The sequence below is a fragment of the Aptenodytes patagonicus genome, chromosome Z (genome assembly GCF_965638725.1).
Source record: "Aptenodytes patagonicus chromosome Z, bAptPat1.pri.cur, whole genome shotgun sequence".
Classification (NCBI taxonomy): Eukaryota; Metazoa; Chordata; class Aves; order Sphenisciformes; family Spheniscidae; genus Aptenodytes; species Aptenodytes patagonicus.
Window position 1 is genome coordinate 71,893,651 of NC_134982.1, and position 14,882 is coordinate 71,908,532.

General features: G+C 37.7%; 1 protein-coding gene across 1 annotated transcript in view; it reads left to right on the plus strand.

The window, feature by feature from the left end:
- The first annotated feature begins 4,268 nt into the window (after positions 1–4,268).
- NAIP (NLR family apoptosis inhibitory protein) overlaps positions 4,269–14,882 on the plus strand; it is a 36,298-nt gene continuing 25,684 nt past the window's right edge. The window contains 13 exon segments of the mRNA XM_076362349.1: positions 4,269–4,542; positions 4,634–4,711; positions 5,419–5,455; positions 6,084–6,170; positions 7,010–7,060; positions 7,523–7,577; positions 8,408–8,513; positions 9,543–9,633; positions 9,799–9,886; positions 10,439–10,546; positions 11,746–11,809; positions 12,693–12,796; positions 14,745–14,847. Coding sequence (XP_076218464.1) covers positions 4,487–4,542; positions 4,634–4,711; positions 5,419–5,455; positions 6,084–6,170; positions 7,010–7,060; positions 7,523–7,577; positions 8,408–8,513; positions 9,543–9,633; positions 9,799–9,886; positions 10,439–10,546; positions 11,746–11,809; positions 12,693–12,796; positions 14,745–14,847 — 1,028 coding nt within the window. The 5' untranslated portion in view covers positions 4,269–4,486.

Genomic DNA, 14,882 nt, shown 5'->3' on the forward strand with positions numbered 1-14,882 from the left:
AGAAATTAGGAGGAAATTGAGTGAGAATTAGTTACAATCAGAACTATCAGGGAAAGCGGTCTCTTGATATCCTTAAACAATAGAAGGTATACTTCAGACAAAACTAAAGTTACTAGATGATTATCACCTCTGTCTATGCAGTCTCTCTAGTCTCAACCCTGTGAATCTACATTGTTGCATATACGTGTAAACAGTCTGCTATGTGGTCTTACTCCTGTGAGTGGGTTTTTTGCAGAAGGTAGTTAACATTTATTTGAATCTTACCAAGTAATATTGCTCTACATCAATAGGCATATAGCATCCACTTTCAATTACAGCCTGTCCTCAGACACTGAGTGTATCTAACAAGAACTTTTATCCTTCAGTCTTCCTCTTAGAAAATGCCCACCTGGCTCCACAGATCTACAAAGGGAAATGTCCAAGAGACTTACAGTTTCCAGGAATATAATAGTTTTCAAACTGGACTTGAATAAATCAATAAAATTTTTATTGATAAACAGCTGGATATCCTTGATCAAGATAACTGTGGCAACATCTGCATACTCTACTAATCTGTACATTTTTGCAGGGCAGATAAAGCAGCGGCTAACAAATGTAACCAAAAGTTTGTATCGCATAGTAGGGTGGACTACCTTTCATGACAGCGTATCAACTAAAAATACTCGTGGCAATGAAAAACCTAATTGATTTGAAATTGTAGAAGAAGCTATCCAGTATTTAGTTTATTAATCTCAAAATTGTGGTGGGATTTGAAGCATTTGGACAATCATAATATACAAAATGATTGTATATCCTGCACTCCTGTCCAGCATTGAAATTCTTGGCCTTGAGAATAAAAAAAAATCCCTGTCTGAAAGAAGTCTCATTTCTCTCTTCTATTAAAATTGTCAACTTGCAGCAATTTTTCCATTTCAACATTTTATAAATTGGGCTTTTTCCTTCTTAAGAAAGGATGGCATGTGATCTAATGGGAGTAGATCAAACTACAACTTTATTTCAGTTCCTAGAAGCAAATCTTGACTTCTTAAACTAAAGAATTCCCCGTTGTCCATCTTCAGTAGTTTTCATTGCTTTCCTTCAAAATATCTTGGATTTTTCCCAGGTATGATTTAATTGAAAGCGAATTAATTTCTCCTGTTTCCCCTATATTTATAAATTACTCCTGATAAATGCAGCAGGCTGAAGGATACAGAGTGGTAAGTGTTTTCCCTGTCTCCTATTTAAGGAAATGTTACTATTGTTTAAATGTTTTCTTCCTCATCTATTGTCTTACTTGGATGCAGAGTGACACTCCTTAGAAACGGATGCTCAGCAACTTTCCTGTAATTCAAGAGGTCAAACCCAGTCTTGGCACACTTCCACTGTATCCAGTAAAGTTATGATTGCTCTGCACAGAAATTTGGCTAAAACTATCTCTAGCTTTATTGAGCTAATCCTCACTGCGATGCTTATGAAATGGAAACTCTTGGTGACATGAGATGGATCAGTGCTGCTTGCAATTATTTTAGGTAGAAGCAAAACATAATCATGTAACATCAAAATACCTGAAACTAATTTGTTACCTCTTCTTGCATTTTGATGTTAATCTGAACAGATCTCTACTCTTTCACGTGCAGAAAGAGTTTCACTTTTGCATAACTGCATTTTCTTTTTGCTTGTGTTGTGGGAAAGCAAACATTTGCAAGCTTTTAAAACTACATTTTTACATGTACATTTTACATAAAAACCAGTAATTTTCACTCTAACAAAATAACTAGAGACATTCATACAGTTCTAGAACCTGTACTGTAATCCTGTTTAAATAAAAAGACCTTGTAGAATTACCAGAACATGTAAAATGGCTATGATGTATTCTTTCATCCTGAAAGATTGCTTATTCCCTACTATTCCTAAAATATGTGCACTCTGTAGATGTCATTGGGTTTCTTCCTCTCTACCTATAATTGAGTAGTTAGAGTAATTTTTCTTTTCTACCACTGTGCATAGTATTCTGTTCTGGAGATACATACAAATTATATATAGGCATGTGTAAATTATATGTAAATAATTTTTTTCTTTTTCACAACAAATTTCAGATCTTGGTAGTTCTTAATGTTTCATAGTTCTGATCCTGTTTTTCTATTAGCGAGTTTGTTCTGCTAACAAATCTGTCCCTCTATTCCCTTGTACTCTTGTATTTGTGTTTTTCCCCTGCTGCCTCATTCTCACAAAGGCCAATCCATCCTATGGCAACATTTTGTCACTGTGCCTTCTTCTCAAGTACTCTGACATTAATCCATACAATTGAAAAATGCTTTTCTTGTATTTAAACAAATCATCCTCTAGGTTTAACAAGGTGAACTAGTTGCTGTTGTAAACTCCTGAATGTAGGGACCATGTTGTGCTTCATTTGGCATCAACTGGTATGATACTGCAGAATTGTTTGTCAATTTCTGGGCATAGCAAAGTAAGGGTAATAAAAGAAAGTTACTGTTACATAGTTAAACGTAGTTTTATAATCTTTACTACAGTAGTTGTGAAAGGTGTTTAGTTAACATCTATAAATATAACTGCATTTTCAGTGTGAGACATCCAACCTGTTTTCTGCCTGCATATGAAGATAATCACTAGTACAAGTGCTTCGGATTTCTTCTTTGGAGAGAACAATAAAAGCCCCTCCAGACTTATGTACCAGCCAAAACCCCAGTATTTCTAGTGGGTGTTAAAACTGTGACTGGTTTTCTTCTTGATGCTTTCTCTTAGTGTCTAGTCAGAGTTGTGCGTGCAAACAAAATAGCCTGTTGCCCTATTTTGAAAAGCAAGTGAGAAGGGAAAGCTGTAGCTTCAGGAAGTTTTCATCTCTAAGAAATCCCTACATCATCTTCTCATCTAGACTTTTGCTATTTTATAGACCAAAAATAAACTTTTTCAAAGTTGCATTGGCATGTATGGTTAGAACTCATCCAGCCCAGTATCTCGACCGGGCACCGCTCTACTACATTAATCAATATTTCAAAATCTCTCTGCTGTGATCTGTAACGCCAAGAGCTGCTGGAAATGAACTGGAGTCCTTCATCTATCTTTCTGGCCACCTTTAAAAATAAATCATGTGCTTGCAAAGGAGACAAACAGTAAATTTAAAGATATATGAAAAAATGGAATGTACACAACATTTAGTGAAAAACTAAATTTCTTTTGGTCAGAGCAATTAGCACACTCATTCAATGGAATATGAAGTATCCCAACCCATGTTTTAAATGCAATTGACAGTTAACTGTTCACAGCATTGTAGTAATAATTTATTAAAAGAAATCCTCAAAGAAAGCTATTGCAGCGAAACAAGAACCCAGCCTGAAAGAGGTGATTCTGAATACAGTGAGATTATTCTGCGTTTTTGAAAAAAACTTGTATTACTCCACTACTCAGTTTGCTCCCATGAGGACATTAAAATTACAGAAAATATACCTTAAACTGTGCAGCAATGAATGAATTCCAAGTTTGGTGGTTTAGAACAGAATTAAAGCAGTGCTTTTGCTACCGGGATAATAGGCAGCTATTTTCATTAAGTAACTGATGAGTGTAATTATGCATTAAAATTCAATGCTACAGTATCTGTAAATAATGGTCTTTTTCCAGGCTCCTGGATTCTTCTGTTAATTACTGAAATTACTTCAGTTAATTACAGAAATACCATGTAAACCCGGATAGCGCCTTAATCCTGTTAACTGGTCCCTGAGAGATGGCGAGAGCCGGTTTGACATGACAGAAACTTACCACGGGCTCCATGCCCACACTAGTGATGTATCCACGACGCGCTTTCGCTATGCTACCATACTTTTAATAATTTCTTTGGAGTATTTTGATGTTGTTGTGAAAAATATCCTGTATTTATTTGTAGCGGCAGCAGTATTTTCCTCAGTTTGAGATGCCGAGGGTCGCCCGTTCACCGGAGACGCTGAGAGGCCGGACAGCTTCGCTCCCGCCTTCCCCGAGGGTCCGTTTCCTGCTTAGCGGTGAGACTGGGCTGGGCCGGTGCGGCCTCAGAGCCTTTTGAAGCTTGGGGCAAGTTAAACCCGGCATTACCGGTGACAGCCACCGGGCCTCGTCCCACTCCCTCCTGAGAGGGGACGCCAGGCCCCGGGCTGCCGGCGAGTACTGTCCTTCCTCCCCGGAACGATCGCTCTGCGGCCCGGGCGGCAGCCGGGAGGGGTTGCCGGCGCACCGAGGCGGAAGAGGGCAGGCGCCGGCGTTTCCGGGTCGGCGCGGTGGGACGGCTGGGCCTGACGGCGGGCGCGGGCAGAGCACGGGTCCGGTTCCCCTCAGCCCTCCCGGTCGCCGGCGGCCCGCGTGGGGCCGGTCCCTCCTCGCAGCCCCTTCTCCCGCCGCGCGGCACCGTAACGGGGCTTCCCTGCAGGCGGGAGTTGCGCCTCCCCGGCCGGGGCGAGCGGCTTTCAGTCAGGAGCGCGGCCGCCGTTGGCCTCCGCAGCGGCAGGGCGAAGCCGCGGAGATGGATGACGAACCCGAACGGACCAAGCGCTGGGAAGGAGGCTACGAAAGAACATGGTAGGCTTTCCTTTCCCTTCCTCACCTTCTTGTTGGTGAAAGACGGGAAAAAGAATCTCCCTTCTGCTCAATAACAGTCTGTTTTGCGTAGGGAAATTCTTAAAGAAGATGAATCCGGATCGCTGAAAGCGACCATCGAGGACATTCTTTTCAAGGCAAAGAGGAAAAGGTAGTATGTGGTGCCACGAGCCTGCTAATAATACTGCTTTGGTCAGTTATAAGGACTTAATCATTCTGAAACTGGGTCCTCTAGGTTGAGTTAGCATATCAGCACGCCTGCAATATATTTTTGTGTCCTTACCCCTTCGGAGCTCCAGGTGCATGCTTCCTGCCTGCTACTTACTAACTGTGCCAGAAAAAATAGTAAAACTTACTTTTGTCTTTAACCTTAAGACTGAATGTACACAGGCTAGATACCCCAGATGTATGCTAGTTAAAGAGGTCAGGTCTTGATCTGATGAAACACGGTGCAAAGCACTGCAGTTGCAATTTGCACTGCTTAGAGAAAATCCTTCAACATTTTTTTAATATAAATACCAAGCTGGGTTTTGGTATCATGGCACCAGATTTCCGTTTCAAATTGTCAGAAAATTGCTAGATAAAATCTAGACTTGTTTTATTTCAAATTATGTTAAAATATTCAAATTTGGATAAAATTTTAAAGTTCCATTAAACCTGGTAGTAAGAAATAGGTTTTGTTTGTTTGTTTTCTGAGAGGCATGAAATCTGTAATTGAATTGTCTGGTTTTCAGTGTAAATAAGTGTGGTTTGTTTTTGCTTCATATTTGCCAGAAGTCTAGTACTGGATTTGTTCCAGACTTTTGTTTTAGGAACCATTCATTTGCATTTTACTTATATCCTTTTGTGTTTTATTAGACTCTATGAACACCATGGACAAGTTCGACTTGGAATGGTATGTTAATGTCTTAACCCTTGTCTGTCCTGAGTCCAAAACTACTTGAACAGAGGTGGTGTGCCTAATCTGAAATACACTTTTGCTGACTTAATGTGCTTGAGACCAAAGCTTGTGTTTTTCACCAGACTTTTTTTTTTTTTTTTAAACATTCTTTGTTCATTGGCAGTGTGGGATGTGAAGCATGAATATTCAGAGGTGGAGGTTTGGCATATTCATTGTATCAGGGTGTGTTTTGCAACAGCAGTCAGATCACACACACTAGCACTGTCGATTTTTCTTCATGTGAAAAATGGGCCTAATTTAAATGAGTTGTAAATAATAACATTGCTTTATACAACGCTGAGCTCTTCAGATGAAGAGGTGAAGGTGCAAACTGTGCATGTTTTGTAGCTTATCAAGAGAGGAAAAGAACAATGTGCATTTTTCAAGATAGTCTTTTTTTTCCACTTTGAAGGAATAGTGGAAAAAATGCATTACTTTTTCAGTTGCTGTTGATTGCATAGCTCAGTATACTGAATTTTCCCTGTTTGAGGGAGGAAGTTGTTGCTTTTTTAAGTAAATGGAATAATGAACTTCATTTAAATATCTGTTCTGTGAGTGATTATCACTTATGGTGAAAATGCAGATGCGTCACCTTTACGTTGTTGTTGATGGATCAAGAACGATGGAGGACCAAGATTTAAAACCGAACAGACTTACTTGCACTTTGAAGGTATTTCTGTACTCAAAAGTTTTCTCTTACTAATCCACTGTTTCTCTGTAAACCAGTTCCATTTTGCATTTAAAAGAATGGCAGTCTCCTCTGACTAGGTTACGTGCTTGGCCTCATTTCTCCTCTCATCCCTACGTTTTTTCCCTTGTTTCTGTTGCTAGTCTGCAATTTTCCTGTTTTTTGAGTAGTATAATCTGTGTGACACTAGTTTGCCTTGCATGAGTACTTCTGTACAGTAAAAACACTTTGTAAGTATGTATTATGGAAAGACACATTGTGAAAAGTATGTGGAAATTAAGCTGAAGTGTTGCCTGTAATAAGGGATGAAAGAAGAACAAACATGCTTTCATTACACATCTAGAATTTTTTTTTTTTTCCTTACAATTGCGTTTTGATGAATTCTGGTTTGAATGGATGCTAGACAGGAGTTGAATTGGATTGCTGCTTCAGGCTGTGGAGGACTTGAACTGTACATCTTGTACTATATGGTCTTCTCTAACAACACTAAGCATTGAAATCCTGGGTTCTGATGATTTCATATGGATTAGTGCTTTTTGGTGTGTGGTAAACCTCCATTTGAACCAACAGTAATCTAGAACTTTAACATATGAAGTGAATAAAATAAGGGGTGGCTAGTTTCTGAAATTTACATTGCATTGGTAACATGGAAGGAGGGAGAAGGATGGAAGGGTTAGGGTGAAAGGAAAATGGACATGAATGGCTCATTCCCCCCTTTTTTTTTCCAACTTTTTTTTTTTTTTAAATGATACTGGACGTTCTGCAAGTACCACCTGCTTAATGCCTATTTAGTTTTTAACGGTCTTAACTTTTCTTTATAGTTACTGGAATATTTTGTTGACGAATACTTTGACCAAAATCCTATTAGTCAGGTATGTACAACCATGCAAGAAACAAGTAACTGAAAACTATTTTAAAAGTTAGTTTTAACACTAGCTAGTAAACTGTTTTCAATTGATGTATTCCTTCCCATTCCTTCCTCACCAGTCTCGTGAAATTCTTGTTTCTGCCGGAACTAATGAAAATAAGAACCCATCTATTCCCTTTTTCTTAAACATAAATTGTAGCACAGAAGACTTGATTATATTTTTTTTCAGGCATTTAGAATTTTGAAAGATTTCTTTTTGTACCTTGTGGCAAAAGTACTGGAAATACAGGAATGTGTGTTAACTGATGCCTAGTGTTGTGCTGCTGCTGTTACACTTACAAGAAAACTTGCATAGTTAAGTAATTCTGATCCATAAAGAAGTATTAGGCAAAATACAGCAAAAATGTAAATCAACTTATTTTTAAACTTGCTAAGAAAAGTTTTGCCTTTTTTTTTCCTTCTCCAGATTGGCTTAATTGTAACCAAGAGTAAAAGAGCTGAAAAAATGACAGAACTTTCAGGTAGGGAGGTAGTATAATTTTTTTTTAAATTTGAGATGTTTTCATCCCTTGTGTTGATGTTCTAAGTTCTACCTGGATGACACTGCTGAAAGTGAAGTAGCATTAACATAATATTTTTAATTTAAAAAATAAGTTATTGCAAGTTATCTAAAACCAGAGTCTTTGTTTTGATCTGGTTTGATCTAGAATTGCCATTGCGTGCTTGTTTGTGATCAAGTTTTATCCAGACCACAACTAAAGTATGTTTTATTTCCCCTATAGTTAATTTCTCACCCTGTTTGTTAATTTTGTATTTTATGACATCTGTGTGTTCTGTGAGATCTGATCAGATGTTAAGAAGCAAGGTTTCTTTGGTTCCTGCCTTCTGTCACTAGCAATCTGTGTGGCTTCAGACATGAAGTCTTAATTTTTTCTCTTTATTCACTTGTAAAACTGGAGCAACGTTACTGAGGAATTTGAGGATCAGTCAATCCTTGAACAGTACTTTGAGGACAACAGAGGAAACTAAACTTTGTTTCTGCTGAAACACTTTGTGAGCCACTTCACAGTCATGTTAAGCACTTAATGATATGCAATGGTGATTTTATTCTTTTTGACTTCTTGAAGTTTCTAACAGTTTAGTGCTTGTAGAGTAATAGTCTTTCTGTTAATATATTGTTTTATTGTTTTCTACATTCTGATCAACAGGTCAATTTCTAAGGAGAAACATAGAGTTACAAGTCATAGTTTGAAAACTGTTGTTGTACAAGTACCCTTCATTAAATATATAGTTTGAATATTTCAATTCTTTTAACTTGTTATTTCAGGTGAATTTTTTTTTTCACTTACAGGTAACTCAAAAAAGCACATAACTGCTCTGAAGAAAGCAGTGGATATGAACTGCAGTGGAGAGCCATCTCTGTATAATTCCCTAAATTTGGCCATGCAGACTTTAAAGTTAGTATATACGTGGGGTTTTTTTGTTTTCTTTGTTTTCCATAATTAGTATAATGCTGATTGTGAATTTTTGGAGGGGCAGAGACAGTGTTTTTTACAAGTAGCATCTTCCATCGTGCTGACCTGAGTCTTTAAAAGGCAGCTTTATGTCCTCTTACAATACAAACTGTTAAGAAGTTAAATACGTTAGTAATGCAGAAGTTAATTTTTCTAACACAAGATGCTTCTATTTAGAGGTGTGCTGCTTATAAAAAGCAGCAATATTTTAAAACGAAGTAGATGATTTTATGTTGTGTGTGAATATGGTGATGAAGGACCCTGCAATTATTTTTTACTAGAGGGCTAAGATATGAGAGAGGGCAGAGTTAGGGGTTAATAATGATAAGAGAACAGGAAAAGAAACAGCATTGAATCACAGTAATCTGGTGGGAGTTTTGGCGTGCTTTAGAAAGCAAAAAAGTTTTTTTAAATCTATCCTACCTGAAAATTTACCTATGTGAGGTATTGAGATGGGATAAACATTTGTGGAAGACTGTTTCAACAAATAATTATAGCTAGAAACACGGCCAGAACAAAGCTAGTAGTTAATGTCATAAATTGTTCGAATGACTAGTTGGAAGAGAGGTTTCTGTTAAGAACTAAAAGACAGTAGTTAAAAGTAATGGATTTACACCTATAAACTGATTAGAGATTTTTATTTTAAGAAGTCAAGAAGACTTATGCAGCGTTGCTAGTTTGAAGGTGAATTTTACCTGTGAGAATACAGATAAGGTACAGGGATAACTTAAGCATTAGAGAAAACAATCAGATAACAACTACACAATCAAATACCGTATTTTAGACACTGGAAAGGTTTGGCTTTTGGAAGTGAAATTCTGGTGCTCAGAGAAGGATCTTGCCAGTCTTTTATAATTTGTAGGGGACTTCATATCATGTTGTCTTCTGACTTTAGTATGTTAAAGTCCTTGGAAACTTTAGCATAAAAGTAGCTTAGTGTACAGAAGTAAATTAACTATATACTTTCTTTAGGCACATGCCAGGACATACAAGCAGAGAGGTTTTGGTAGTCTTCAGCAGTCTGACGACATGCGATCCAGCCAACATCTATGATCTAATTAAGGTACAGAAGTGAAGTTTGACTACTATGCTGAACATCCAAGCTATTAGACTAAAAACAGACAGTTGCAGTGTCATCGCCAATTAATTTTCATTTAAACCTTTGAACCTTTTTACTGTTTTCTATTCTGCATATGAATTTGAGTATGCTTTCTTTTTCCATTTGAAGTGTTTAAAAGCAGTTAAGATCAGAGTATCTGTCATCGGCCTAAGTGCTGAAGTTCGAGTTTGTACAGTACTTGCCCGAGAAACTGGTGGTATGTATCTGAAGTTCAGTAGTTATACTACTAATACACAAGTTTAAAATTGAAATTAAGTAACTAATTTGTCATCTATTCATTAATGCATTTTGATATTTAAGGATGAATATTCTGTTGTGCTGGCAGAAAACTTAAGCGTTTCCCAAATCTACAAGATACACAGTGAAATTATTATCAGCTGGTAGCTGCATCTCTAGAGAGAAGAAATACATATATTTTAAAACCTAGTGTTCCACATATAAAGCTATCTGATGTGGAACTTAATTAATGTAATATGTTAATATCAATTACTACAGTGGTAACTCTTACAATATCATTACTACAGTGTAATGTTGGAGAAAAAGCTATGAGCCTTCATATCTAATAAAATTAATAACACCAGAATGTTTAAAAACTTGTCATTTTCAGTAGCATTAACAGGACTGTTTTTCAGGAGCAGGGTTGGGTAAATTATTTTTTTTACTCAAGTTGTTTTCTGCATTTGGAGAATATGCTTGTATTCTTATCTGCTCATAATCTGAGAGTAAGGCATTTCTTTCTTTGTGACAGGAACATACCACGTTATTTTAGATGAAAGTCATTATAAGGAACTGCTGATGCATCATGTTAGTCCTCCACCTGCCAGTTCAACTTCTGAGTGCTCCCTTATTCGAATGGGTAGGATATGGTTTTGTTAAAGTCCTAGCAAAAGATTTGCAAATCTTGTCTTTCTCTTTCTTTGCATCTTCTGTGTTAAAGCCATGCAAATAGTTAGAAGCATAATAAAGACATTGAACAATTGGGGTCTTTATTTTAAACTTCTATTTTGCTAAATACATACCAATTTTCTTGCTGTTGTTCCTGCAAAGTAGTCAGCTTTTAAATAAAGTTAAGAATTAAATAAGACACATTATTCAACTGCAGTTGAAAACATTAAAGTGGAATGATATTGCTTGTACAGTAATTGGTATAAATGTAATACTTAGAATTGAAGGATGAAAAACTATTTTGTTTTTCCCTCTGTTTTTTTTCCCTGCAGAAGGCAACTATTATAAGCTTAACTGACTGTAAGAGCCATCTGTTTGGCCATGTAATACATGTTTGTTAGGAGCACTACTGTGGTGTTCTTTCAACAAATGGATTAGGTACCTTTTTTTCTCTTGATGTATTTCTCAATAAATTTAAGCCTGGAGTTAAACCAGAATAGCAACTCTTAACGCCATGAATTACAGCATTGATTTCTCACTTTCGTCCACCCGTTTTCACAAATAAGAACGTATGTATTTTTATGTGTAGATTTAAATACTGAAGAGATTTACTTGTTATAGGTAAAGCCCAAATGGCAGTCAGAAAAATTAACTGCCCACTTGACATGAGCTGTAAAAAATAAGTGGTAGAAAGAATGCTATCTGTTACAGCCTCCGTAAAGTGCTATAGTCTCATACTGCACTTGGGAAGGTGAATATACGCTTGGTGTCTGCATATAAAAATGTTTTCCCCTTAATTAGAAACCACTGTTCAAGTGAACATTCCTGTAGTGCTCTTTCTGCTTTCCTACCATTGCACATAATTTTCTTTTTAACTGTTCTTCAAAAATGGGGTTCCAGTGAGCTTCAATTAATATGAAGTCCATGAAAAGATTTTTTTTTCAGTTGGGGGAAATACAATGAAGGATTTGTTGGAGGATGTAGTTAGAGACCTTTAGGAAGAATTTGATACCTAATAAGAGTGTATTATTTCTCCTGTAATAACAAACAGACAAAGAAAGAGATAGGCCTTAATATTTAGAATAATCTTTGAACTTCTCCATTGAAGTAAGAAACTGAAAGATTACTGGCATGTTTAAAATTGGTAATATGGGATGTTTTTCTCTTCAGGTTTTCCTCAGCATACTATTGCTTCTCTATCTGATCAAGATGCAAAACCATCCTTTAGCATGGCGTAAGTAGAGTTGATTAGAATTCAATGAGCTGATAAGAATTCAATAATAATTAGTCATATTTAGAAAATCTGCTTGTCAGTGAAAATATTGCAAAATAACATGAAAAAATAGTAAGTAATGTCTTGTGACTTCTCAGTAGAAATTTTATTTCCATTTGCACATCCAGTATGTGGCCATAGTTCCCCCTGTTAAATATGCTTTTTAAAATTTACATTTAAATTTTTTTGAAGGTAGTAAATGGCTTTTAGTTGTGTTGTGCAGTGATTAGAACACAAGGGTGCTACAAAGTAATTACTACCAATTTTACCTGCATTTCTTGATTCAAGTAGTTTTATCACTATAAACATAATGATGAGGGTGAAGGGTATTATCTGGAATAAAGTATTTTTTATCTATTTACTAATGTGACTTTAAAGGGAATTTTAAGATAGAGGCCTCATTTGATTAGTGTACCAGTGCTCTTATCAATGAAAGGGATCACAGTTTTCAGGAATGATAGGGGAGTCTGAATTTTCAGAAGGAAACAGTGTCTGCTGTTTGAAAGAATAAGTACCAACGTGCATCTTAAAGTCAATACAGAATATTTGTGTGTGTGTGTAAGTGGAAATACTAATGCTGTTATCTCTCATAACTTTATTTTTTAAATATATATTGGCTCATTTATGTGGGGAAATTTAGTCTTTGTTCTGTTTCTGTGGGAAAATGTGGTTACTGGTATCTCACCCTATCAATTGCTTTCTGACACTTCCATGCACATGGAACTGTTGCATGGAAGCTACTGCAACTTTTTAAACTATTTGTTGTGAGAACTATGTAGTATTTGTAGTTATGTAGTGTTATGGTGTTATCTCTTAGGTATTAAATTGTCTCTCTCTACTCTAGGCAATTGGAAAACAACAGTGAGCCGGGTCTTACACTGGGTGGATATTTCTGTCCCCAGTGCAGAGCCAAATACTGTGAACTTCCTGTGGAATGCAAAATCTGTGGTGAGTAGCCGGAAAAGGTGAGCAGATGAATTACAAGTTAGTGGTAAGAGAGTTAAGGGGTAGAAAAATTCAACTATACTTAGGAATTAAAAGCCAGCTCTGCTTTAAGAAGCCTGCATTCCTGTGTCCTGGGATGTCAGCTTCGTACGAGGGACTTTCAGGACTATACCTGTAACAGTAAAGCTGTATCATATTCCCTAGTATGATGTTATAAACTAAAAGGACTAAAGCAAAGGGGGGAAGAAGGGTGATTCACATATGAACGGTAATAATTTCCTCAAGAATCCTGGTTTAACAGACACACCAATGTTTCAGACTCCTCAGTGCAAGGCCATGAAGATAGAGTGCTTTGGAGTAAAAGGACAGAAGTACCCCCTCACCTCCGGGAGCATGTGGATGAAAGGTTTCAAAGTTGAACCCAAGGGCAGGCTGCACAGTGACACATGAAAGGCTATAGAGTTGTAAACGGAAGCCCTTCGGTCTTGCAAATGCTAATGGACTGTGCAACCAACGGTGCCTTTCCCCCCACAGCTTAATGAGGGCGGGAGGGAGGATTAGCATTTTTTATGGTATTAATATTGTGTGAGTAACAGCTGTCCTCCTGTTAGCTTCTACAGGCATATGACTAAAACGTGATAGGTATTATCAAGATGTGTGTATTTGGCAAGAGGATGAAATAATTCTAGTTTTGGGTCACCCATCCTAGTTTCATGTCAAGGTTTTTGTATCGGCATGAGTTTCGTTTCAGCAAGGTAGTAGTGTAACTGGAGAAATCCTGTGTATCAGCAACAGATTCTCCACAGCTGCATCTGTCAGCAGAACAAGAGCTCGGAAGTTTACACTGCATGTGAGTGAGTGATGAAGAATTTTGTGCCAGCCCATGCCCCAGCTAACACTAGCCTGTTACTGTTTAACCCCAGTAGTCAGCTAAGCCCCACGCAGCCTCTCACTCACTCCCCCCTGCAGTGGGATGGGGGAGAGACTCTGAAGGGTAGAAGTGAGAAAACTTGTGGGTTGAGATAAAGACAGTTTAACAGGTAAAGCAAAAGCCATGCGCGCAAGCCAAGCAAAGTAAGGAATTCATTCGCTACTTCCCATCGGCAGCCATTTCCAGGAAAGCGGGGCTCCATCACGTGTAACGGTTACTTGAGAAGACAGGTGCCATAACTCCCAACGTCCTCCCCCTTCCTTCTTCTTCCTCCAGCTTTATATGCTAAGCATGATGCCATGGGATATCCCTTTGGTCAGTTGGGGTCAGCTGTCCCGGCTGTGTCCCCTCCCAGCTTCTTGTGCCCCCCCAGCCTACTCGCTGGTGGGGTGGGGTGAGAAGCAGAAAAGGCCTTGACTTTGTGTCAGCACTGCTCAGCAGTAACCAAAACATCCCTGTATTACCAACACTGTTTTCAGCACAAATATAAAACACAGCCCCATACTAGCTACTGTGAAGAAAATTAACTCTATCCCAGCCAAAACCGGCAGACCTGTGTTAGCGTGGCTTCGGCAGTATTATAGCAGGCTGCAGCAGAGCTTTGTAGTTGGGCACCATTTTAACTGGTGATGTGAAACAGCGGAACCGTCGTTGCCAAAGAGGAGTTGTGCATTTAGATTTAATTGGAAGACTCTTCTATGGTTGCATTTTGTTTATGGCATGAGGATGAAAAACTTGCTAACTTTACAACTGTGCATTGTAAATGGACTTCTAAAGACTGAGTTAAACCTTTTAATTAGAAATTTGGGCAACTTGCTTGTTCTTCATATTTGGATTTAATTCTGGAAAGGATTACAGGTTTGGATTATGGAAGCTAATGAACAATTTTGTGTTTTAATTCTTAAAAGCTGTGAACCACTGAGTAATTAAAAAATCTTTTTTCCTTTTTGCCTTGTTTAATACAGAAAAGCTTTTCAGTAAGTCTTCTCTTGTAATATTTTGATGTCTCCTTATTTGCAGGTCTTACGTTAGTGTCTGCACCTCACCTGGCTCGGTCTTACCATCACTTGTTTCCTTTGGATGCCTTTCAGGAAGTTCCTCTGGAAGAATATCAGGGGGAACGGTATGCAAATCATACTTGAGAGAATGAGTGTACTT